The 25649-nt window shown below is 41.3% G+C and overlaps 1 protein-coding gene across 1 annotated transcript in view; it reads right to left on the reverse strand.

Moving 5' to 3' along the window:
• Positions 1-241: 241 nt before the first annotated feature.
• BCO1 (beta-carotene oxygenase 1) overlaps positions 242-25649 on the reverse strand; it is a 50442-nt gene continuing 25034 nt past the window's right edge. The window contains exons 7-10 of the mRNA XM_060171988.1: positions 22997-23254; positions 11874-11979; positions 3015-3109; positions 242-394 (exon numbers count right to left, since the gene is read on the reverse strand). Coding sequence (XP_060027971.1) covers positions 242-394; positions 3015-3109; positions 11874-11979; positions 22997-23254 — 612 coding nt within the window. The remainder of the gene's footprint in view (positions 395-3014; positions 3110-11873; positions 11980-22996; positions 23255-25649) is intronic.

A 25649-nucleotide genomic window follows, 5' to 3' on the forward strand; every position in this document is an offset into this window, starting at 1 on the left:
CAATTACAGAAGCCAGACCTCCCACCTTCTGTACCCCATGGAGATCTTTGGTCCATATTCCCAGAGGGATAAGGAATAGGGAACCTTCTAGTGGAGGGGATGAGATATGACACTCTGGTGGTAGTAACTGTATGGAATTGTACCCCTCTTATCCCACAATATTTTCGGTCATTATTAAATCACTAATAATAATATTTAAAAATTTGAAAAATAAGAAAAAAATTCTCTGTTTGAGAGGTCCTCACAAGTAGAGCCATTGACGTCTGTTCTTCCCAATCTTACCGTCATCCTCTTCCTTAGCACCAGGAGTGGGCACAAACACAGGTTCTGATGGCCAGCAGTGCTCTTCCCTCCAGTTCAAGGATGATTTTGTGAGAAGGTCATATTTTAGTATCTGTACATCCAAAGAAGAACACACTAATGAATTATTGCCGAGGGTGCTTATTCCCTATGAAGCAGACGACATCAAGGCCCTTCAGAGAAAAGGAAATAAGCCTCCAAAATGTAGACTTCAAGTGATATCTGCCTCTGGTTGATTAACAGCAGAAATCAGAGTAGCTAGCTTTTGTCTCTACCTTTAAGCATAGGTTCTCTTGCCACTGTTTGATAATTGCAAACTAAATTCTTCAAAAAAGAAAAATCCCGAATACACCAGGATTTCAACACCATGTTGCAATTTTCTTTTAAAAATTTTAATTAGCTTTATTTATTGGATAGAGACAGCCAGAAATCGAGAGAATGGGGGAGACAAAGAGGGAGAGAGTCAGACACCTGCGTCCCTGCTTCACCACTCTCAAAGCTTTCCCCCTACAGGTGGGGACTAGGGGGCTCTAACCTATGTCCTTTCACATTGTAATGTGCACTCAACCAGGTGTGCCACCACCTGGCCCCATGCTGCAATTTTTTTTGTTAAATTAATATATCCAATACAAACATTTAAAGTATAATATGATTCTTTCATTGGTTTTAAAAGTACAATTGCCAAGGAAGTGTCAATGTTGTGGATTGTCTTTTACTTTCTCTCTGCTGCTTTGTCTCTGCTTCTCTATAACTAAAAGAAAAAAGTCAACTTAGAGGCCCCATGAAAAAAATAAAAGTATAATTCCTTGAGCCTCAATCCCTTTCAGTTCTGCTTAAGGTAGAGGATTTATCAAAAGTGATGTAGAGAGAGAGAGAGGGAATTTGTGTGTATGTGTGTGGTGGGGAGACTAATTTTTTTATAAACTGCTTTTTAAAATATTCATTTATTTATTTTCCCTTTTGCTGCCCTTGTTGTTTTTCATTGTTGTGGTTGTTATTGTTGTTGTTATTGAGGTCGTCATTGTTAGATAGGACAGAGAGAAACGGAGAGAGGAGGGGAAGACAGAGAGGGGGAGAGAGACAGAGAGACACCTGCAGACCTGCTTCTCTGCCTGTGAAGCAACTCTCCTGCAGGTGGGGAGCCAGGGGCTCCAACCAGGATTCTTATGCCAGTCCTTGTGCTTTGTGCTACATTGTGCTACCGCCTGATTCCTGAGAGACTTTAATTTTACTGCATTGTATATTCCTGCATTATTTGCACTTTTTTTTTAAGTTTACATTTTATTCTGTAAAATGAAGATATTGAGAAAAGATACGTCTGTACAGTACTTTGTATCATCCCTGGGGTACAAAAAGTACTCAACAAAACAGTAATTTTAGTTATTAAGGATTTATTTATTTACCTATTGTGAGAGAGAGAGAGAGAGAGAGAGAGGAGGAGAGTAAAAGAGGCCCAGAGCATTGCTCAGTCTTGTATAAAGTGGTGCTGGGAATTAAACCTGTAGCCTCTTGGTCCTCAGGCATACAAGTTGGTGCTCTAACAGGTTGAGTTATTTCCCAGTCCAAGTTAGTAACTCTGAAAACAAAATAAGTTTCCAGGAGACAGCTCACTTAATAGAGCACCCACCTACTGTGTGGGACATATCAGGCATAAAGACCAGAATCACATGGGAGCAACACAGCACTAGGGGAAGCTCCATGGATGGTGGAACAGTGCAGAGGGGTCTCTTCCTTTCTGTCTGCTTCTCTCTCTGTGAAATGAAAAGAAAAAGTCATACCAGAAGTGGTGGAATCTCACATGCTTAAAAATAAATAGTTACAAGGGAGGGGATTAGATATGGAGCTCTGGGGGTGGGCATTATGTGGAAATGTACCCCTTTTATCCTATAGTCTCATCAATATTTCTACTTTATAAATAAAAATAAAAAATAAATAATTACACACAAAAGAAATTCTCTGTGTTTTTGGTTACATCTCTACCTGAAAGGGTGAATTCCTTGAGGGTAAGGGTTGAGATCCTCCTATTCACTTTATTTATTTATTTATTTATTTGTTTATTTATTTATTATTGGATGGAGACAGAGAGAAATTGAGAAAGGAGGGTAGAAGGAAAGGGAGAGAGATAGACACCTGCAGCACTGTTTCATCACTCATGCAGCTGTCTCCCTGCAGGTGGGACCATGGGCTTGAACCCTAGTACTTCTGCTCTGTAGTAAGTATATGCACTTAATCAGGTGTGCCACCTCCTGGTCCTTTTTTTTTTTTTTTTAACCAGAGCACTGCTCAGCTTTGGCTTATGGTGGTACAGGGGATTGAACCTGGGATTTTGGAGCCTCAAGCATGAGAGTTTCATTGCATAACCATTATGTTATCTACCCCTGCCCTGTGTATTTACTTCTTTATCCTTAGTGCCTCCCACACTGCAGCAAATTGTTAATGCTTTGTAAAGAGGTATTAAATAGAGAAACAGAAAGTTAAAATTCACCATGACCTCTATCCTGAGCTTCAGTCTACTAAAGAGGACTCTTCTGAATGGTCCTGCATTGCATCAAATGAGCTTTGATTCAAATTTACTTCATTCTCTGACTTACCCCTTCTCCCCAAAGGACATCCCTCCTGATCTCCCTTCTCAGATCAAGGTCACTCAGTCTGAGAATCTGAGAATTCAGCTTTTCAATTATGACAGTTGCAGGGAAAACCACAAGAATCAGTACCTTGTTTGGGATGGGACTCATCTGAACTTCAATAGCAAAAACATATCGGTAATGCTTTCCATTGTATTCATAATTGATCCGAGGCAACTCTAAGCCTAGAGAGAATAACAGAGCTGATGAAGTCCCTTTCACTGAGACATGGGAACATCTGCTTTCCATGCCAGATAGGGCATTCTTTCTACCAAAGAAAAAAAACAACAAAAAAAAACAATTCCCAGGCCAGGATCCCTGAATTTGATTTAAGTCTTGTACTGGATCAAAGGTGGTCATAGGGCTCTAATAATTACCCTAGCTCTATTAGAAAGTTTGGGAGGAAGGTAAGATAGTCAGGTTTTTATGTTCATAAATAACTTTAATTACCCAAGATAGAAATCAAAGATAAGTATATGATTAAAATCAGAGACTACTGCAAGTTTTTAAAGCTCTTAAAAAGCACTTCAGTGGAGTCAGGCTGTAGCGCAGCGGGTTAAGCGCAGGTGGCGTAAAGCACAAGGACCGGCATAAGAATCCCGGTTCGAAATGCAAGGCTGGTTCAACATCCGTAAATCAATCAATGTCATTCATCACATCAATAAAAGCAAAGCCAAAAACCACATGATTATCTCAATAGATGCAGAGAAAGCCTTTGACAAAATCCAACACCCATTCATGCTCAAAACTCTACAAAAAATGGGAATAGATGGGAAATTCCTCAAGATAGTGGAGTCTATATATAGCAAACCTACAGCCAACATCATACTCAATGGACAGAAGCTGAAAGCATTCCCCCTCAGATCAGGGACTAGACAGGGCTGCCCACTGTCACCGTTACTCTTCAACATAGTATTGGAAGTTCTTGCCATAGCAATCAGGCAAGAGAAAGAAATCAAAGGGATACAGATTGGAAGGGAAGAAGTCAAGCTCTCACTATTTGCAGATGATATGATAGTATACATAGAAAGACCTAAAGAATCCAGTAGAAAATTACTGGAAGTTGTTAGGCAATATAGCAAGGTATCAGGCTACAAAATCAATGTACAAAAATCAGTGGCATTTCTTTATGCAAACACTAAATCTGAAGAAGAAGACATCCAGAAATCACTCCCATTCACTGTTTCAGCAAAATCAATCAAATACCTAGGAATAAAGTTGACCAAAGAAGTGAAAGACTTGTATGCTGAAAACTATGAGTCGTTACTCAAGGAGATAGAAACTGATACCAAGAAATGGAAAGATATCCCATGCTCATGGATTGGAAGAATAAATATCATCAAAATGAACATTCTCCCCAGAGCCATATACAAATTTAATGCAATACCCATCAAAGTTCCACCAAGCTTCTTTAAGAGAATAGAACAAACACTACAATCATTTATCTGGAACCTGAAAACACCTAGAATTGCCAAAACCATCTTGAGGAAAAGAAACAGAAATGGAGGCATCACACTCCCAGACCTTAAACTATATTATAAAGCCATCATCATCAAAACAGCATGGTACTGGAACAAAAATAGGCACACAGACCAGTGGAACAGAATTGAAAGCCCAGAAGTAAATCCCAACACCTATGGGCATCTAATCTTTGATAAGGGGGCCCAAAGGATTAAATGGAAGAAGGAGGCTCTCTTCAATAAATGGTGCTGGGAAAACTGGGTTGAAACATGCAGAAGAATGAAATTGAACCACTTTATCTCACCAGAAACAAAAATCAACTCCAAATGGATCAAAGACCTAGATGTCAGACCAGAAACAATCAAATATTTAGAGGAAAACATTGGTAAAACACTTTCCCATCTACACCTCAAGGATATCTTTGATGAATCAAACCCAATTGCAAGGAAGACCAAAGTAGAAACAAACCAATGGGACTACATCAAATTGAAAAGCTTCTGCACATCCAAAGAAACAATTAAACAAACAGAGAGACCCCTCACAGAATGGGAGAAGATCTTCACATGCCAGACATCAGACAAGAAACTAATCACCAAAATATATAAAGAGCTCAGCAAACTTAGCCGCAAAAAAGCAAATGACCCCATCCAAAAATGGGCAGAGGAAATGAACAAAACACTCACCACAGAGGAGATCCAAAAGGCTAACAAACATATGAAAAACTGCTCTAGGTCACTGATTGTCAGAGAAATGCAAATTAAGACAACACTAAGATACCACCTCACTCCTGTAAGAATGGCATACATCAAAAAGGACAGCAGCAACAAATGCTGGAGAGGATGTGGGGACAGAGGAACCCTTTTACATTGCTGGTGGGAATGTAAATTGGTACAGCCTCTGTGGAGAGCAGTCTGGAAAACCCTCAGAAGGCTAGACATGGACCTTCCATATGACCCAATAATTCCTCTCCTGGGGTTATACCCCAAGGACTCCATAACACCCAACCAAAAAGAGGTGTGTACTCCTATGTTCATAGCAGCACAATTCATAATAGCTAAAACCTGGAAGCAACCCAGGTGCCCAACAACAGATGAATGGCTGAGAAAGCTGTGGTATATATACACAATGGAATACTATGCAGCTATCAAGAACAATGAACCCACCTTCTCTGACCCATCTTGGACAGAGCTAGAAGGAATTATGTTAAGTGAACTGAGTCAGAAAGTTAAAGATGAGTATGGGATGATCCCACTCATCAACAGAAGCTGACTTAGAAGATCTGAAAGGGAAACTAAAAGCAGGACCTGATCAAATTGTAAGTAGGGCACCAAAGAAAAAACCCAGTGGTGAGGGGTAGACATGTAGCTTTCTGGGCCAGTGGGGGGTGGGAATGGGCGGGAGGGATGGGTCACGGTCCTTTGGTGATGGGAATGGTGTTTATGTACACTCCTAGCAAAATGTAGACATATAAATCAGTAGTTAATTAATATGAGAGGGGGAAATCAATTGTATGTCTCAAAGGTTCTCAGGAGACAAACTGAATCTTTTTAATAGATAGGCTACGTATTTGATATGCGGACTCTCTCAAAAGCCTAGACCAAGTAGATTGGAGGCTTCCAATAGCACAGCTATGTACAAGTTACTGGGTACTGTACAGCAAACCATAACAAAGGGACTTTTCAAAGTTAACCCAATTAACAAATAATGTGATGATAATATTAACTATTGATTGTCTTTTTGAACCCTAAGACAGCAGGAACCTCACATCCTCACTATAGAGCCCCTACTTCCCCCAGTCCTGGCACCCATGGATAGGGCTCACTTTCCCGTATGCTTCTCCCAATCCATACCAAATAATATTGCATCCGCCGATCACAACCTAACCAAAGCAACGATTGCCATCTCAACATGCTTCACCTCAGAGTGTATCCAGAGACTTCACGTGTGGAATGACAACCCTTCAGCTTCATTGCTCGGGTGAGACCTTTCCTTTTATAGTACACTCTAATTTCATCTCGGGTGGTTCACTTTCTAACAAAGTCCCATAGCCTAGACGTACACCAGTTTCTGTGAGAGAGAGCGTATGCGCACACGTGTCCATAAACTACTGCAGAATATATACCTGAAAGCAGGATTACACTGGAGTTTGCAGTGAGTACCTCCCCAACACTTCCTCTCCACTATTCCAATCTTGGGATCCATGTTTGCTCAACAAATTGTTTGGCTTTGTATGTTAACTCTCTTTTCAATCACCAGGTTCCAGATGCCACCAGGATGCTGGCTAGGCTTCCCTGGATTGAAGACCCCACCAATGTGTCCTGGAGCTCAGCTTCCCCAGAGACACACCTTACTAGGGAAAGAGAGAGGCAGACTGGGAGTATGGACCGACCAGTCAACGCCCATGTTCAGCGGGGAAGCAATTACAGAAGCCAGACCCTCTACCTTCTGCAACCCTCAACGACCCTGGGTCCATGCTCCCAGAGGGCTAGAGAATGGGAAGGCTATCATGGGAGAGGGTGGGTTATGGGGATTGGGTGGTGGGAATTGTGTGGAGTTGTACCCCTCCTACCTTATGCTTTTGTTCACTAATCCTTTCTTAAATTAAAAATTTAAATTAAAAAAAAAAATTTAATACATGCCTAGCTAATAATATTTGCTAGAACTTTTTTGTTTAGTTTAATTTTAGATTGTTCAAGCATGCTATGTTTGGTTAAAATTTAATGGAAGAAAACAATGAAAATTATATACTTATCCATTAAAAATCTCTCTGTTGAAAACACAAGTAGAATCTGGAGGTGGTGTATTGCACCAAAGTAAAAGGCTCTGGGGTGAGTGGGGGGGGGAGAATACAGGTCCTGGAAAAGGATGACAGAGGACCTAGTGGGGGTTGTAATGTTATGTGGAAAACTGAGAAATATTATGTATGTACAAACTATTTTTATTTACTGTCAATAGTAAAACATTAACCCCCCAATAAAGAAATAAAAAAGTACCTCTGCAAGATGAGGCATGACAAAAAAAAAAAAAAAGAATCCCGGTTCGAGCCCCCGGCTCCCCACCTGCAGGGAAGTCACTTCACAGGCGGTGAAGCAGGTCTGCAGGTGTCTATCTTAAAGGGGGTCAGGCGGTGGCGCAGTGGCTTAAGCGCATGTGGTGCAAAGCGTAAGGACCGGCGTAAGGATCCCGGTTCAAGCCCCTGGCTCCCCACCTGCAGGGGAGTCCCCTCACAGGCGGTGAAGCAGGTCTGCAGGTGTCTGTCTTTCTCTCCCCCTGTCTTCCCCTCCTCTCTCCATTTCTCTCTGTCCTATCCAACAATGAAGACAGACAACAATAATTATTACAACGATAAAGCAACAAGGGCAACAAAAGGGAATAAATTTTTTAAAAAAGTACTTCAGTATGCATATACGTGGGGAGGGGAGGGGGAGGGGTGGGATGTGTAAAAAGAAACCCCTGAATCCATGGAAAGGAGTGTCAATGGGAAATAGTTACAGAAATCTGGTGTATTCATATAAAATCATGTAAAATGTATTTCCAAACTTTTAGTAACAGAGACGGTAACTATATTATAAGGTTAAAGGACTAATTGCAGAATTACCTGTGCTATGTTACAATGTTATAAATGAATAGGAAAGATTTAGAAACATTGCTTCAGTACTAACTTCCTTAGAGTTAATCTTTAAGTAGACATTTTAGATCCCATTATGTAAATACATCACTATATCAGATTCTTTTCTAATAAAATTAGAAAATTTGCCTTTACAAAATTTGCCTTTGTAAATGCATGCATATTTATATTTTTACATAAAATTAAATTCCCATGTCTGAGAACAAAATAATAGTTCCCCTCTTCTGAAACATTCCAGGTAGTTGGAACCAACTGCTGGTAAAAATAAAATGTGCAAGTAAAAAAGAAGCAAAGAGAGAAACACTTGTTGCATAAAGGCCTCCTAGAGAGGGTTTGAAGATATAGATGATGGTCAGGTTCATGTGGAATGAAGAGAAATGCACTATTGAGATGGTAAGAGAAAGTCCACTCCCACTCATGATTAATAATCAGAAAGCTTCCAAGAGGCAGCACAAGGTGAACCTGAGAAGAGACCACTCATGGACTTAAATGGGGCAGGGGGATGCCCATAGTTGAGTAGACTTGAGACTTCCCAAGATGCTTTGGATTCTTTAAGCCAGGTACAGAACCCCTTAACCCTCTCCCCCCACACTGTAAATGGCAGATTATAGGCAATTGGTAAAGTACAGTATGACTCATTTTTGTTAATTCTGCATAGTTACTAAGATCATGCTCCTAAAGAATCTTTAGGATGTGGGAAAAAGTATACTAAGACTACAGTTATTAAGTGAAAGAGGTCATTTCAGAATGTTTTCAATATTTACAGCATGCATTTCATAAAAGTATAAATGCAGTAGTTAAGGTTTTTTTTTTTAAGTTAGAGAATCTGAGTTCAGACCCTTGTCATGCTGCCTCTCTTCAGGCAAGTTAAACTATTCACAGCTTTGAACTCTACAATAAGAACAGTGAATGCAAACACCTGCTCCAGAGTGATTTTACTATTAGCTACCTCTTACTGAACTCTCATAAAAGGCCAGATCTTAATCCAAGGCTCTTATATGTATGAACTCACCTAATGTTAAACATAACAGGTGAGACCATCAGGATGAAAGGAGAAGGTGGCTGAGAAGCCCCAAGGAGAGGACCTGACAGAGTGCTAGCACTTCACATTATCCTGAATGGGTAGCTCCAAAAGAAGGGGGAATGAGGAATTTCTCTATTGTCATGGCTTCAATATTGCCTAAGATTGAGACAATAAACCAAAATTCTCTTCTCTGAAACACTAAGACCCTGCTTTTTAGCCTTTATCTGCCCATGGAGTGTGACAGGTATGTGACCATGGAAGCTGATGCCTTAAAAACTAGGACCAAGATTGCTTCTGAAGACTGAAGAGGCCAGAGTCCTGCACAGCACTTATCCACAGGGCATCACTTAGAGAAGTGGTTCTTGGTAAGTAAATTCATGTATATACACTCAGAAAGTGCCCATCCCTGTGTGCTCTTCCAATTGCCTGAACCCAGTATGGGACAGCTGAAGAGGGGAGTGAGACTCTCACTTCAGACTATGTCCTGCCACTCTGGAGCCCAGTGTCCATGGACAAGCTCTTCTTTCCGTATGTAAAGGTGGAGCACGAATTCCTCTAAGCCAGACTTTTGTCATGTGCTGTTAATACACTGAGCAAAGTCTCCACCCCAGACTTACATGTTAGGGCAAGGATTTTTAATCAGGGTGTTGTCCTGATGGGACACTGGGCACATTTTTGGTGGTTCCATTTCATAGTGGGGGTACTACTGGCATCTAGTGGACTGAGGCTAGGGATGCAGTCATGCCCCCTCAAGCCCCCTACCCCATCCCAAATGACAAAGCCCCAAATCTCAATAGAGACCAGGAGGGGAAAACTGGTTCTAGTAAGCATGGCTTCTGTTCCAGAGGTTTACATTCTGTGGCTAATTCAACCTTTCAATAGCATAGTTTTCTCTGAAAAAGAAAAATGGATCATCAAAATGAATATACTACCTAGAGCCATATACAAATTTAATGCTATCCCCATCAAGATCCTAAGCACATTTTTTAGGAGAATAGAACAAATGCTACAAATGTTTGTCTGGAACCAGAAAAGACCTAGAGTTGCCAAAACAATCTTGAGAAAAAAGAACAGACCAGAGGCATCACACTCCCAGATCTCAAACTGTATTATAGGGCCATTGTCATCAAAACTGCTTGGTATTGGAACATAAATAGACACACTGACCAGTGGAATAGAACTGAGAGCCCAGAAGTAAGCCCCCACACCTATGGACATCTAATCTTTGACAAAGGGACCCAGACTATTAAATGAGGAAAGCAGAGTCTCTTCAACAAATGGTGTTGGAAACAATGGGTTGAAACATGCAGAAGAATGAAACTGAACCACTGTATTTCACCAAATACAAAAGTAAATTCCAAGTGGATCAAGGACTTGGATGTTAGACCACAAACTATCAGATACTTAGAGAAAAATATTGGCAGAACTCTTTTCTGCATACATTTTAAAGACATCTTCAATGAAATGAATCCAATTACAAAGAAGATTAAGGCAAGTATAAACCTATGGGACTACATCAAATTAAAAAGCTTCTTCACAGCAAAGAAACCACTACCCAAACCAAGAGACACCTCACAGAATGGGAGATCTTTACATGCCATACATCAGACAAGAGTTTAATAACCAACATATATAAAGAGCTTGCCAAACTCAACAAGACAACAAATAACCCCATCCAAAAATGGGGGGAGGACATGGACAGAATATTCACCACAGACGAGATCCAAAAGGCTGAGAAACACATGAAAAAATGCTCCAAGTCTCTGGTTGTCAGAGAAATGCAAATAAAGACAACAATGAGATACCACTTCACTCCTGTGAGAATATCATACATCAGAAAAGGTAACAGCAGCAAATGCTGGAGAGGGTGTGGGGTCAAAGGAACCCTCCTACACTGCTGGTAGGAATGTCAATTGGTCCAACCTCTGTGGAGAACAGTCTAGAGAACTCTCAGAAGGCTAAAAATGGACCTACCCTATGATCCTGCAATTCCTCTCCTGGGGATATATCCTAAGGAACCCAACATATCCATCCAAAAAGATCTGTGTACACATATGTTCTTAGCAGAACAATTTGTAATAGCCAAAACCTGGAAGCAACCCAGGTGTCCAATAACAGATGAGTGGCTGAGCAAGTTGTGGTATATATATACACAATGGAATACTACTCAGCTGTAAAAAATGGTGACTTCACCGTTTTCAGCCAATCTTGGATGGACCTTGAAAAATTCATGTTAAGTGAAATAAGTCAGAAACAGAAGTATGAATATGGGATGATCTCACTCTCAGGCAGAAGCTGAAAAAACAAAATTAGAAAAGAAAACACAAATAGAACCTGAAATGGAATTGGCATATCTCACCAAAGTAAAAGACTGTGGGGGTGGGTGGGTGGGGAGAATACAGGTCAAAGAAGGATGACAGAGGACCTAGTGGGGGTTGTATTATTATATGGGAAACTGGGGAATGTTATGCATGTACAAACTATTGCATTTACTGTTGAATGTAAAACATTAATTCCCCAATAAAGAAATTTTTTAAAAAATGGGACCAATAATCCTTCTTTTTTTTTTTTTTTAGGGTACTATGAAGAAACAGAGATAGACATTTGAAGAGCTGTTGCTAACTCACAAATAACAGAATTTTTAGAGAAATGTCCAGTATCCATCCCAGGGCCTATCTAGGAGATGTGTGAAGACCCAAAAGACAACTATCCCCAACTGCTGTCCTTTGGGGCATCACTAGAGCTTTCCTCTGTATGGGGTTGAGATATTATGTAAAGAGACCTCAGGAGTCTTTATTTTTCCCTTCCCCAAACAGGGCAAGAAGATCCATTTTACCTTCATCAAACAATTCTGGATGGCAGTAGACATGGTCATCTTTTCCCTTCAGTGCTTTTGCTGTTGTAGATGCCAGTGTGACTAAATTCGAGCCCATTTCTGCATTCTGAAAGAATCAGTTTTTCAAAGGAAATGATAATGTGTTACCAAATGATAATGTGTTAACCTTTGCTTTACATTTAAAAATTGTGCTTTATATTTTAAAACTGCTTTAACATCATCTTGCTCTGAGCTCACATTAAGTATAAGAAACAACTATTCTAGTACTGGTATTCTTATTCTCAGTTAAAAGGGAAGTTCAGTAATTAAAGGTGACTCCCAAGAGATCATAACTGGGCATCACTGGGCCCAAGTTCTTGTTACTTTTGTTCTGAGCTGCCTTATCCCTCACAGGGGAAATACATGTACTTAGAAGAAAATGTTCTCACTTTTTAAATGCTGGATGATTCACCTGTAAAAAGGCTTCATCTGTCATTACAAAGATGTTTATAATGAGTTCATAATAACATGGGAAATGTTCGTTACAGAACGCAAGTGCAGAAAGCAGCAGAGCAAATTGCATATGCTGTCTGAGCAACACCATGTTAAAATTTACATAAAAAAGAATCTGGGAGAAGTACACCAAATACTAACAATGTGGCAGGTGGTGTGATTATGTGGACTTTTAATTTCTTTTTCTATGTCTATCTGTGAAAATCTACCACTACTAAAAAGAAAAGAAACATACAATCACTATTACTTGGAAAAAAGTATCTAAGAAAAAAATTCATCAGTTTTTAGCTACAATCAGCCTTTACTCTGTGCAGTACCTTAGTGTCCACATTGCAACACAGAGAAGGAATAAACATAATTGATCAAATGTTTATTTGAGCATCTACTACTCGTCATTTCTCGTATTTACCAGCTGAGGGACTTTAAACAAAGTACTTAGCATCATTGTAGTTCAGTTTCCTCCTCTGTATAATGAGGTATAGAATGTGTACCATAAAGATAACACACACATCTCTCATAGTTAATGTCATATTTAACTTAAAATTCCACACCTATGATTCACAAGAGAGCCTGGTTAACAGTAGGTGCTATATAAATATTGGCTGCTGCTGTACTATTATTTAATATTTTTCAGTATGTTGCTGTTTTATTGTCATGTTATTGTCAGTACTCCTGAGGTAGAGTTCAGGTTAAATACTGAATAATGTGAAGAGCAAGACTACAATGAGTTTATGAGGGAGATTTATTGTTTGGATTGACTTCTCATTTAATTTTTCTCTACATTTCTACTTTAATAATGGAAACAAAGCTATCCGAATGATAGTAACAGGTTTTTGGGGGGTTTTTTCGCTAAGAAGGGGTGGGGGGGCTTACTATATCATAGTGGTTAAACTGCAAGGACCCTTTGAGATTGGTGTAGTTCAGTTCCTCAAATTACAGAAGAGGAAACTAAAGCCCAGAGAAGAGAGTGGCATGTTCAAGATCACCCAAAGAGAAGAGAACCTGGGACCAGACCATGACTTTGTGATTCCCCTAATCAGAAGCAAGACCACTGCAGGCAGAGGATAAGGCAGATGCAAAGGTCCTGAAGTGATCCTGTCTAATCCTGCACTTCTGGACTCTTAACATATTTCTCCCCCCTAATAATTCAGTTTACAGTGACTCTAAGGCACTTGTTCCAACCTGTAATTTAATATTTCATGGAACTATCTTTTTTTTTTTTTTTACACTTGTCTTCCCTGTGATGATAAGCATTTTGTTCTGTGCATAGTACATAGTCAGTCCTCGGGAAGTATTATTGAATAAATGAAAAAATGCATCATTTAATAAGCTTTTCCTTCTGTTGTCAAGGGGCAAAACATGTGATTTACAGGGTGTTTGTAAAATTAGATGAGGGGGCTGGGTGATGGCATACCCTGTAGAGTACACACATTACCATGTACAAAGATGTAGGTTCAAGCCCCTGGCCCTACCTGCAGGGGGAATGCTTCATGAGTGATGAGGCAATGCAGCAAGTGTCTCTTTTATATATATATATATATATATATATATATATATATATATATTTTTTTTTTTTTGCTTCCAGGGTTATCACTGATTTGCTTCCAGGGTTATCACTCAGTGGCTGCACTATGAATCCACTGCTCCTGGAGTCTATTTTTTTCCCTTTTGTTGCCCTTGTTGTTTTATCATTGATGTGGTTATTATTATTGTTGTTATTGATTTGATGTTGTTGTTGGATAGGACAGAAAGAAATGGAGAGGGGGGAAGACAGAGACAGGGAGAGAGACAGATACCTGCAGACCTGCTTCACCGCCCATGAAGCAACCCCGCCCCTGCAAGTGGGGAGCAGGGCCTTGAACCAGGATCCTTAAGCCAGTCCATGTGCTTCGCACCACGTGCGCTTAACCCACTGAGCTACGGCCAGGCCCCCCAAGTGTCTCTTTCTTTCTACCTCCCTGTCCCTCTCAATTTTTTCTCTGTCCTATAAAATAAAAGAAACTTTTTAAATAAAAGGAAAAAATGGTCACCAGGAACAGTGGATTTGTTGTGCGGGCACCAAGGCCCAGCAATAACCCTAGTAGCTAGGATAGAACCTGAAGGAATCATGTTACATGAGATAAGCCAAAAAGAGAGGGATGAATACTGGATGATTTCACTCATGGGAAGAACTTAAGAAACAAGGATAGAAAGGGAAAACACAGAATAAAAATTGGACTGGTTTTAGTGTATTGCATCAAAGCAAAGGCCTCTGGGGATGAGTGGGCTAGGGAGGGGATAGAGTGGGGGAGGGTTTGTGGGGACAGGACTTCAGGGTCCTGGTGCACAATGGCAGAAAAGGACCTAAGTTGGGGGTGAGAATGTTTTGTAGACACTTATCATGGGGAGATTGTGCCTATGTATCACCAACTGTACTGTAAACCATTAACCCTCAGTCCCAATAAAATGAAAAGGAAAAAAAATATATATATATATATGAGCTGAAGTGCAAGAAAAAGTCACCCAGAGCCTGGTAGGTCCGAGGCATCTGGTAAACAGAAGTCTGAATGGTTGTACCTTCCTGTACTGCAAATTGGTGGGAGGCCCAGGTTTGTGCCTTGCTGGCACGTGGCACTCTTGTGCATGTCCTGGGCTTGATTCTCAGGGAGTAGAGCTGCAGAGGCATTTTATAACATCAGCCTGAAACTGGTCAGACTGGTTGAAGGCTATACTCTGAATTTTTCCACACACAGCAGTAATGAACATGACTCGGCTGCTTTTGGCAGTCAACATGCTCAGCTTTGGGAAGAAATTGCTTTCTAGCCAGAATTTGTAAAATCCTGCAGGCTTGCCTTGAAATCCCTAAGTTTGAGGGAACTCCCATGAGAAGAAAAACATCTCAGTAATCATCCTTAACATGATTTTTGAAGCTAGGTAGCTGCCAGGGATAAAATCTGACTCTGAAGCTATAGATGAATTTAATCAGGGAGCCTGGACCATCCAGAGCATGTCTGCTTCCTTGTTTGTTAAATAAATGAGTGATTTGTGACCTTTAGATAGGTGGTGTGCATAAGAAAGGTTGCTTCGACCTGTGTCTGAGGACTATGGTCAGGATTAAATTAAATCATCATTATGAAAGTGCTTCATCCAAGGTCAGACACATTGTAACTTGGGGCCAGACATACATACACATCAAATGCAATTGCAACTCAAACCCCACCTTCTGCAATTGCTCCTGGAGGCTACTTTTTTCCCTTTTGTTGCCCTTGTTGTTTTATTGTTATGGTGGTTATTATTACTGTTGTTGTTGTTGATGCTATTGTTGTTGGATAGGACAGAGAGAAATGATGAGAGGAGGGAAAGGTAATTTACTTTCTAGAGTGAAGAGAACAATAAATCAGCCAAAGAAGTGTTGCACATATTCAGTAAGAAGATTGTGAAACATTTAACAATTCCTAAAATTTTCAGCTTCCTGGACAAGAGTGGAAATCCACCACCCCTGTGACTTAAAAAATTGTTCTCTTTTGATTTATAGAGCTTTTTAATGTTGTAGAACTGTACTACTTGACATGGAAACCACTAGGTAGTCACCACTAAGTGACTTTTTTCCACCCCCAGAGGACTGCATAGCTCAGGTTTATAAGAGTATGAGGGGTTGAACCTGGGACTATAGAGCCTCAGGTATGAAAGCCTTTTGCATAACCATTATGCTACCTCTCCCATCCTATGTGACTATTTCATCTCACTACTATTATTCTTTTTTTTTAAAATATTTTATTTTATTTATTTATTCCCATTTGTTGCCCTTGTTGAACTATTATTCTTTAACATAGCATCCAGGAATGACTGAGGACCTTGAGCATGTGTGATACCATGTCCTTCTTGACCCATTTTCTTAAAATTCTATACCTTTTCTAAGTCTTTTAAATTTATTTATTATTTTAATTTGATAAGACAGAGAGCAATTGAGAGGTAAAGGAAGATAGAGAGGGGGAGACCCCTGCAGCACTGCTTCACCATTTGTGACGCCTCCCCCTGCAAAGTGGGGATCTAGGAATTGAACCTGGGTCCTTGCGAGTGGTAATGTGTGCACTCAACCAGGTGCACCACTGTCCAGAAGCCCCCACTGCCTGGTAGCCCAAATTCTATATTCTTAGACAGAGAGACAAAAAATATGGAAGGACAGGCAGAGAAACAGGGAGGTGTACCACTCAACCAGCTATGGAATGCTCCCACATCATGCTGCAGATTGAACCCTGAGTTTTATGCACTACCTGGCTGAGTTATATCCTAGTCCTTATATGTGACAATTTAATGTTAAAGTAATATGAAGTAAAATTAGGGTGAGGAAGATAGTTTAACAGTTATGCAAAATATTTTCATGCCTGAGGTTCCAAAGTTCCAGGTTTAATTCTCTGGTGTTCTGAGCTGAAAAAGAGTGGCAGAAGACTGCGGGCCTCTCGTCCTTATTCTCCCCTCCATGCTTCCCACTGTATATAGACCACAGCCAGCACCAGCAAGTCAACAGTTGACCCTGGAAACTTTATATATTTGAAGAAAGCATGCCAATCATTGTCAAAACCTGCACTTAGGAGGTCCTGAAAGCAGGCTTCAAGCCATGTGAACAGGGACTTTATGGATCCCAATTTCATGATGGAGGCAGGAAATGTGCTACTCTAGCTGGGCATGTTCTTTTGGCTTATGAACTTCTCAGTCTGTGGAGCAGGGATACTGCTGGAGAAAGACAGGATCAGGTCTCTTCACATTGCCAAGGCCAGTATCAGGAGTCCACTGGCTGGGGGCTGAATAGGAGAAAAGGTACATATCATAGAGCCTGTCATAGTGAGTACTCCATAAACAGTAGCTTTTCATATTCTTGGGTCTATAAGTTTGTATTTGCAGACAAAACATAAACCAAGTTTCCTAAGCAGGGAGTTGAAGTCACTCCATCTCAGACTTAGGTGTTTCCTCTTGGGATGATTCTTTATGCTCTGACAACTATCAGGCAGAAAGTAAGGGCTTACAAAGGCACCTGAAGGCAGGACTAACACAGGGCAACATGGAGCTGTCTGTATACCCAAGACCCTTACTCCCTGTACTCCCTCCCCAGAAAGTCCTCCCTCAGGCAATCTCTGTGCTACCCTCTATAAACAGGCAAGGATGCCAAGAGGCCCTACCTTCCTTTGACCCCAGCCTGCCCTAATACAAAAGAATCTAGGACACTGGCAGGTTTCAGTGAAAATAAATTTCCCTATTGCCTATTCTACATGGGAAGATATATATACATTTGCCTCCAGGGTTATCGCTGGGGCTCGGTGCCTGCACTGTGAATCCACTACTCCTATGGCCATTTTTTCCTCCATTTTTTTTGGATAGGAGAGAGAAATTGAGAGAGGAGAGGAAGACAGAGAGGGAGAGAGAAAGATAGACACCTGCAGACCTGCTTCACCACTTGTAATGCAACCCCCCTGCAGGTGGGGAGCTGGGGGCTCAAACCAGGATCCTTGTGCAGGTCGTTGCACTTCACACTATGTGCACTTAATCCAGTGCATCACTGCCCGACACCCCCAAAAGAACTTTCTACTCAGGAAATGTTCTAAATGCTAAAGGAGGACTTAGTGTTTTTTTCCCCCCCTGCTTCATATTTTCATTCATTCACTTGTTAAAAAATCTCAAGCAGTTTATGAGAACTGGACCTTGTGATTTCAAGCACAGGGGATAAACTGACAAGACAGACTGCTGACTTCTCAGGGCTTTAACAGGAAGAGGGGACTGAGTGCCATCATTAGGCCTAACATAATGAGAAATAAAGAGTTACAGGTGCCGTTAAAGTGCCATTTGGGGAGTCGGGCTGTAGTGCAGCGGGCTAAGCGCAGGTGGCGCAAAGCACAAGGACCGGCATAAGGATCCCCGTTTGAACCCTGGCTTCCCACCTGCAGGGGAGTCGCTTCACAGGCGGTGAAGCAGGTCTGCAGGTGTCTATCTTTCTCTCCTCCTCTCTGTCTTCCCCTCCTCTCTCCATTTCTCTCTGTCCTATCCAACAACAACAACAACAATAATAACTACAACAATAAAACAACAAGGGCAACAAAAGGGAATAAATAAATAAAATTAAAAAAAAAACCAATAAAAAAAAGTGCATTTGAGGAGAGTAAATACACAGAGGCCTGAAGCCTCAGCAGGGATATCCTGGAATGAGAGGCTCCTCTTTGACTGGCCTTAGAATCCCCAGGGGGCTCAGACCACACCCGGCTTGGTCCTACTTCTGGAGCTTCTGTCTGCATCCAGCTGGGTGAGAGCCACATGGGTGTGGCCTCAGAGGCCTGGGAGAATAGTAACCTGGTGGTGGTGATGGTGGTGATGGGTGGTGATGGTGGTGGTGGTGGGTCAGGTGTGGGAGGTCTGATGGGAAAAGGACAGTGGTGCAGGCAGAGAATCACATGTGAAGGCCCCAAACAGAAGGGGTTTTGAACATGGGCAGAACTTCCTCCTAGTTCACTCCCTTAATAAGCTTTAGGCCAGGATGGAATTGGAGGCACTAAGTCTGAATATGTAAGTATGTCTACTTGCTTGTCTTTCCTATTTCAATATATAGGTGGGGTGACTTGAAAGTGAAGCAAGAAGATGTTTTTAAGGGACAATAAATAGCAATTAGAAAGCGTGGTCAGAGCTCTCCTTTCCAGGGCTCTCTTCTTTGCTAGTTTCAAAGCAGCAGATGGCTCACAGGGCAGCTTTTTAAAACATACATGCTAGACTCCTTAGCTTGACTCCAAGGAAGCAAATCCCTTCTTGAGCAAGATAAAAGGTTATAAAGGCCCCATGATGTGTGGGCAGTGGGAGGGAGTCTTTCTTCTCTGTGTATCATCTGGGGATGAGGTCGATATGAGGTGGGGCCAACCTTGTGATCTGCCACCTGGGTGTTTTGTGATGTCCCCACTGCTTCCTGGAACCAGACCTTGTCCAAACACTGCCTGGTGGGGCTTTCCTTAGCGAGGGATGCAGAGGTCCATGTGATAATTTCTGTGGGATTCATTCCTTCATTCAATAGCAGCAAATTACACAGGGAAAAAGTTAATGTCTTCTTTTCTTTCAAGTTCTCTAATAGGACCCTATACCTAATATTATTTTGAGGGGTGTTGATTCCTGGGATTAAACTCAGCGCTTCTTAGCTGTGTACTATCACTGCTGAGCTGTTTTCCCAGGTTAAATATTCTCACTCTTTATTTGAAAAGGGAAAAAGAGACAGAGGGATGGATAAGAGAAGAGGAGACAGAGAAAGGGAACAACACCACAGTACCACTCTACCATTCATAGAATTACCTACCCCCGCCCCCAGCCCTTGAAACCCCACTATTGACAGTGTTGCCTTATGATGCCAGATCTTAAACCTAGAGCTTTTCTGATGGTGTGGTTCACACTCTACTAGGTGAGTTATATCCTGGTCCCACATCTAATACTTTACTTTGTTCATTTAATAACAGGGCTTAAATCTCTGCCAGCGACAGTGTCTAGTGCTTAGAGCTGAAGACTCTACTTGATTTCTGTTGTTTTATGCTCATGCTGCACTCTATGTGAGGCCAGCAATGCTAGCTTTCCATCTCCCAGACTTCCCTTCAAAAGAATCATGTAAAGAGTGAGCTGATGTGTTGCAGCAAAGCAAAGGACAAGGAGTAGGGGCTAGAGGGAGGAGAGAGGGTACTGTAGATGCAGTGCATGATGGTGAAGGAAGAATAAGTTCATGATTGGAGTGGTGTGCAGACCTCTATAACTGGGAGATAAAAACTGTACCCAAGTGTCAGCAAATGTCCTGTAAACCACTACTTCTCAATAAAATTATCTGAAAGGGGAAAAAAACTGAGCTGAGGGATGGCCGTAGTTCATCCAGTAGAACAAAAACTTTACCATTCATGAGGACCCAGGCTGAAGTCCCAGGCTACCAGATGGGAGCATCATACAAAGAGGAATTTTCATAAACAGTAAGGCAGTGCTGTGGTGTCTTACTTCTCTCTCCACCTCTTCCTGTCTCTTACCCTCTATCTGGAAAAATAAATCTAGAACAGAGATCTCTGGGAATCTGACAGCATTATGTACTGTCAGATTATGTACTGTCAGTTAGGCCCTAAGTGGCAAAAAAAATTTTTTTTTAAACTTAACAACATGAATTCATAAATTATAAATGTTAAATAGAGGCCTAGGGAATGTTGTAGAAGTCATGATAGGGATACACAAATAACTGTTGATTAGAGAGGGTGGAGAATTTGGGACAGGGAAAAAGAGCACCTCAAGTTTAGATTCAAACAGCTCTGGGTACAAATGCTACCCCACTAACTAGTTGGGAGAAATGTTGAACCTCTGCACTGAGGAGCCCAGTAGTCATGATGGAGAAGGCTCCCTAGGCCTTCTGTAGCCTCCTCTGTTCCCCTTCCCTCAGTATGACCCACTCAAGGATTGAGGATTTGCCAAGAAGAAAAAACAGACTTATACACCTTGCCAGCAACATGTATGGGTTTAGAGAAACATTGGTGAAGTCACTAGTCTTAGCTTTGCTACTCTGAGTTATGTGACCTGGGGCACATACCTTAAGCTCTCGGAACCTCGGTTTCTTTTTTTGGTAAAGGTCTTTTCATTTGCATCTATAAAATGAAACTAAATATGAGGACCTCTCCCATAGACTGCTGTAGTCATAAAGTGAGGTAAGGAAAATAAAATGCTTAGCAAAGTACCTGGAACATAGAGTGTATTTGTAAATATGAGCCATAAGAATATAATTGAAGTGAATTTGATTTCATTTAAATTAATTAAGGCATGAAGTCAGTAAGCTCTGGAGCCAGAAGTCTCTGTAGCCTCCAAAGCCAAGCCTAAGGTCTTGGCAACATCACACTAATTGAGGATAACATCTGGCATAGTGGTACTTTTTAATGCAAGAATGGAACTATTCAACAACAAGGTACTGGTGATTGGAAAACAGTGATAACGTCTTGCCATGGACAGGCAGGCAAAAATTTTTTATGACATAGAAAAATATGGGAAGTCAGGGAGAGATGTTTAGATATACAAACGGGCCAAAAATTATACAAAATTACTACATCCATATTCACCCATAAAAAAGAAATAAAGATACATACTATAGTAGATACATACTACAGTATGGATGAACCTTGGAAACACTGTGTAAGTGAAAGAAGTCAGTCACAAAAAACATGTATGAATGATTCCATGTATATACACCTTCAGAAGAGGCAAATCTTCAGAGAAAGAAAATAGATTATTTTAGGGTCAGGGAGATGAGCACATTGTGGGGTGATGGCTAAAAGGTACAAAGTTTCTTTTTTGGGGGGCTAATAAATTGCTTTAGAATTGGCTGTGGTGATTATTGTACAACTCTAACAGCCTGCAAATAATGGTTATTAAATGGAATGAAAGTGGGTAAACTGTTTGCTATGTGAATTATTTTTTAATCTGTTAAAGTGGAGTGTGATTTTCTTCTATAAAATAAACGTATGTGCGTTGCATATGTATATAGTTAAGCCTATGTAAGTGCATGCATATATGTCTGTATATACATTTCTTAACTTTAGAAAAGGAAATCATGCTGTACATTATTTTAACAGCTTCACATGTATAATATGTGCATATTTACATACATATGTGTAGATGTGTGGGTTTATGGGGATTTTTTTCCTTTTTACTCAATCTATATCTATCTATATGTATACATACACATATATTATCTAACATTTCAATGAATATCTGGAAAAACAATGAAAATATATTTTTAAATATTTTTATTTATTTATTTATTACTGGATAGAGAGAGAGAGAAATTGAGAGGGGAGGGGAGTAAGAGGGAAGGAGACAGAGAGACACCTGTAGTCTTGCTTCACCACTTGTGAAGCTTTCCCCCTGCAGGTGGGGACCAGGGGCTTGAACCTGGGTCCCTGTGTACTGTAACACATGTACTTAACCAGGTGAGCTACCACCTGGCCCATGAAAAAATATTTTTTAAATATATCTTTTTTTGTGTGTGTGCCTCCAGGATTATCAATGGGCTCAGTGCCAGCACTACAAATCCACTGCTTCTGGCAGTCATTTTTCACATTTTATTGGATAGGACAGAGAGAAATTGAGAAGGGAGGGGAGACAGAGAGGGAGAGAATGCTAGACACCTACCGACCTGCTTCACCACTCATGAAATGGACCCCCCTGCAGGTGGGGAGCGGCTTGAATCTGGATCCTTGTGTGATTAACTGGGTGTGCTACCACCCAGCCCCCCTTAAAAATTTTAATCTTTATTTATTTATTGTTTAAAGACAGCCAGAAATTGAGAGGTAAGAGTTGTAGAGAGGGAAAGAGACATAAAGATACCTACAACATTGCTTTACCACTTACAAAGCTTTCCCATTGCAGAAGGGCAATGGGATACTTGCTCATTGTAACATATGTGCTCAACCAGGTGCACCACCACCTGGCCCCTGAAAATATTTTCTGCCTCTCTTTGAGAACAGTTTATTTTGGATTTCATTTTGAATCATCTCATTTGGATTTTAACACCATACACACACACACACACACACACACACACGGTTAAAATATTATTCTTCAAAGGCTCAAGCTTCCTGAGTAATATAGTAGGCCACCTTTTAAGCCCTTACCTTGTCAAGGTGTAGGGGCACAGCAAACCTCTTGAAAGTAGGGATTGTGGTGAGTTTGGCATTCTCTTCAAACTCCTTGTTCAGGTTGGCCAAGTAGAAGAGCTGGTAGAGGTTGTTGTCTTCATAGGCAATGACATCGAACAGGATGCAGCCACTCTCCTCATAGGCATTGACGTGATGAAAGACCACCATGGGGTCTGTGTAAAACTTGGTCGGCAAGGACTTTCCAGTCCTCCGGTCAACAATATGAATATAAGTCTGGAAGAAGGTGCACAACTGGATCTTAGCTCTCTTTCTCTCTCTGATGACCCAGCACTGTGGCAGTGTGCAGTGATTAGACTTAGGACACACACCAGTTTGAAGCCCTGGAGGGTCTCTACCTCAGCCATACATAGCCTCTGTGTTCCACCTGGAGAGGAACAGCCATGCAGAAGCACCCAGGGAAAAGGGTTGTGGCACAAGTGTCCAATTCTGATGGAGAGGAAGAAAGCCTTGCTGCAGGGTCTCCGCATACTAGGACAGGAATTGGGGGAAGTCCCTGTAGGTATACTATGTCCCCTTCCTTCACTAGGTTGTGAATCTACTGGGGAACAGCTCCCTGGCAATGGCCAGCTGGGGAGAACCTGCCAAATGTCAGCTCCATCTGGGTGTCTGGGTTCCATCCATTGCTGGGGCCCCTAAGAACCTAAAGTTATACCTACCCTTCTGGGTCTGCTTTCATTTTTTCTAACCCTTTTTGGGTTTTGTCAAGATGTGGTTGTCACAGTCTCCACCTCCACCCTGCCCTACAGGGCTGCAGTGCAGAATGACCGGTTCTAGTTAAGGAGCCCATGTGGGTATCAGCATTCTGCACACACCTCTGGGTGTCACATGAGGCAGTATCATTGAGGGTAGTAATTAGCAATATCTGCAGCCTCAGTTGTCTAATTCAAAGACTTCCCCCTCTTTCTCCCTGTGTTCTTTCTTTTGGTAACTCTGGTCTAACCACTCTCCTTCTGTAAGGAATGAAGGGACTTTCCAGTCTGTTTTTTCACCACTTCTCTTGGGTTGGGTTTATTTGCTTCTTTCTCTCCTTTCCCAGAATCAAGAAGAAGTCTTTGATAATCTGTTGTGGGGAGGGTGGGACCCACTATAGGAAATGAAAATAGGGTTGATTATTTTAGATTCTTTCTTCCTCGTGACCACAATCCCTGTTTCAACCACAGAATTTTTTTTATTAAGTTCTCCTAGGCTCTCTTCCCTTTGGGGAGATTGTCTACTCATAGTAGGGCTCTCTAAGGGATAAGGACCCTCACCCCATCAGAGACCCTGAGGGCCCTGAAGCTGTTTGAGAAATGGTGATAGAACAAACCCAAATTCATCTGGCTTTCCTGCTGGACCTCTTGCTCCAATAGTCTTGTCTTCCACAGGTATTTTAAAATTCATTTTTATACCTAAACACCTCTCCCTGACTTCCACATTCTTGTATATCATTTTAAATCTTTGTCTGCCTGTCCATGGCAAGGCTTCCTCACTGTTTGCTAACCACTAGTGCCCAGTTGTTGAATAGCCCCATTCTTGCACTATAGAGGGTTTGTGACACACAGACACTTTCCAGGAACTAGACAGACAAAATAAAGCCAAACCCCTGCTGTCACAGAGCTTATATTTCAGAGGAAATGAGACTGAGAGTCAATGATCAAGTCTAAAACGTATCATGGAAATGAGTTTAACTGAGGAAAATGAAGCACTGTGGGGGTGGAAAAGATCTATTACAGGTTCCTCAAGGAAGGCCTCAGGGATCTTGGGATTGGACCTAGACTCACTGAGGGAATAAGCCATCTCAGGAGGAATGTCCCAGGTGGAGGGGACAGAAAATGCAAAGGCAGGAACATGTTTAACTGGTTCGAGATACGGCAGATACAGGTGAGGTGAGCAGGGTGCAGGTGGTAAGGCTTTTACAGGCTGGTGAGTGATGCCTTTGGGTTGTATTCTGAGGAAGATGGAAATCTCTAGCAGGTTCTAAGTAGGGGAGGGACCTCAGTTAATCCCTTTGTACTTTCAAACACCCCATTCTCCTCCCAAGAAGAGAGGACTCAATGAGGTCTCTAGCCACAAGAGGACATAAAGCTGTATGTAACACACAGAAAGAGGATGGGGAGGAGGTGTTAAGTGAATAGTGATGGCTCCCTCTGGAAAGGGGAGGGATTTTGGAGGGGGAAATGAGGAGGGGCTGTGAAACATTGTTTTTAATCCTCGCATATTATTCCTATAGATGACATTGAGAATTGGTCTTCACACATCAAGTAACAACAGGAAATAACTAAGTAAACACACACATGTACACTCATGCATATATTCATGCACATATATACACATAAATACAGGCATATATACATACATGGGTACACACATACACATATCCTTTGAGCACTCAGGCATATTTGTACTGAAGATGTTTTTGTTGTACTATCTTGTGGAACTCACTATTATTGTGATGTCTAAACAGTCTAGGGCATCTCCCTCTCCATATCCCCATATATTTACACAGTGGCAGTAGTGATGCCAAAAGGGTCTTCAATGACATTGAATGGTATGAGGACCCCAGGTATTGGTCAGAACCATGGAATAGCCTATTTGTAACCATAAATAAGTAGATGATGACTCCCTTGGC

The sequence above is a fragment of the Erinaceus europaeus genome, chromosome 2, assembly GCF_950295315.1.
Source record: "Erinaceus europaeus chromosome 2, mEriEur2.1, whole genome shotgun sequence".
Lineage (NCBI taxonomy): Eukaryota > Metazoa > Chordata > Mammalia > Eulipotyphla > Erinaceidae > Erinaceus > Erinaceus europaeus.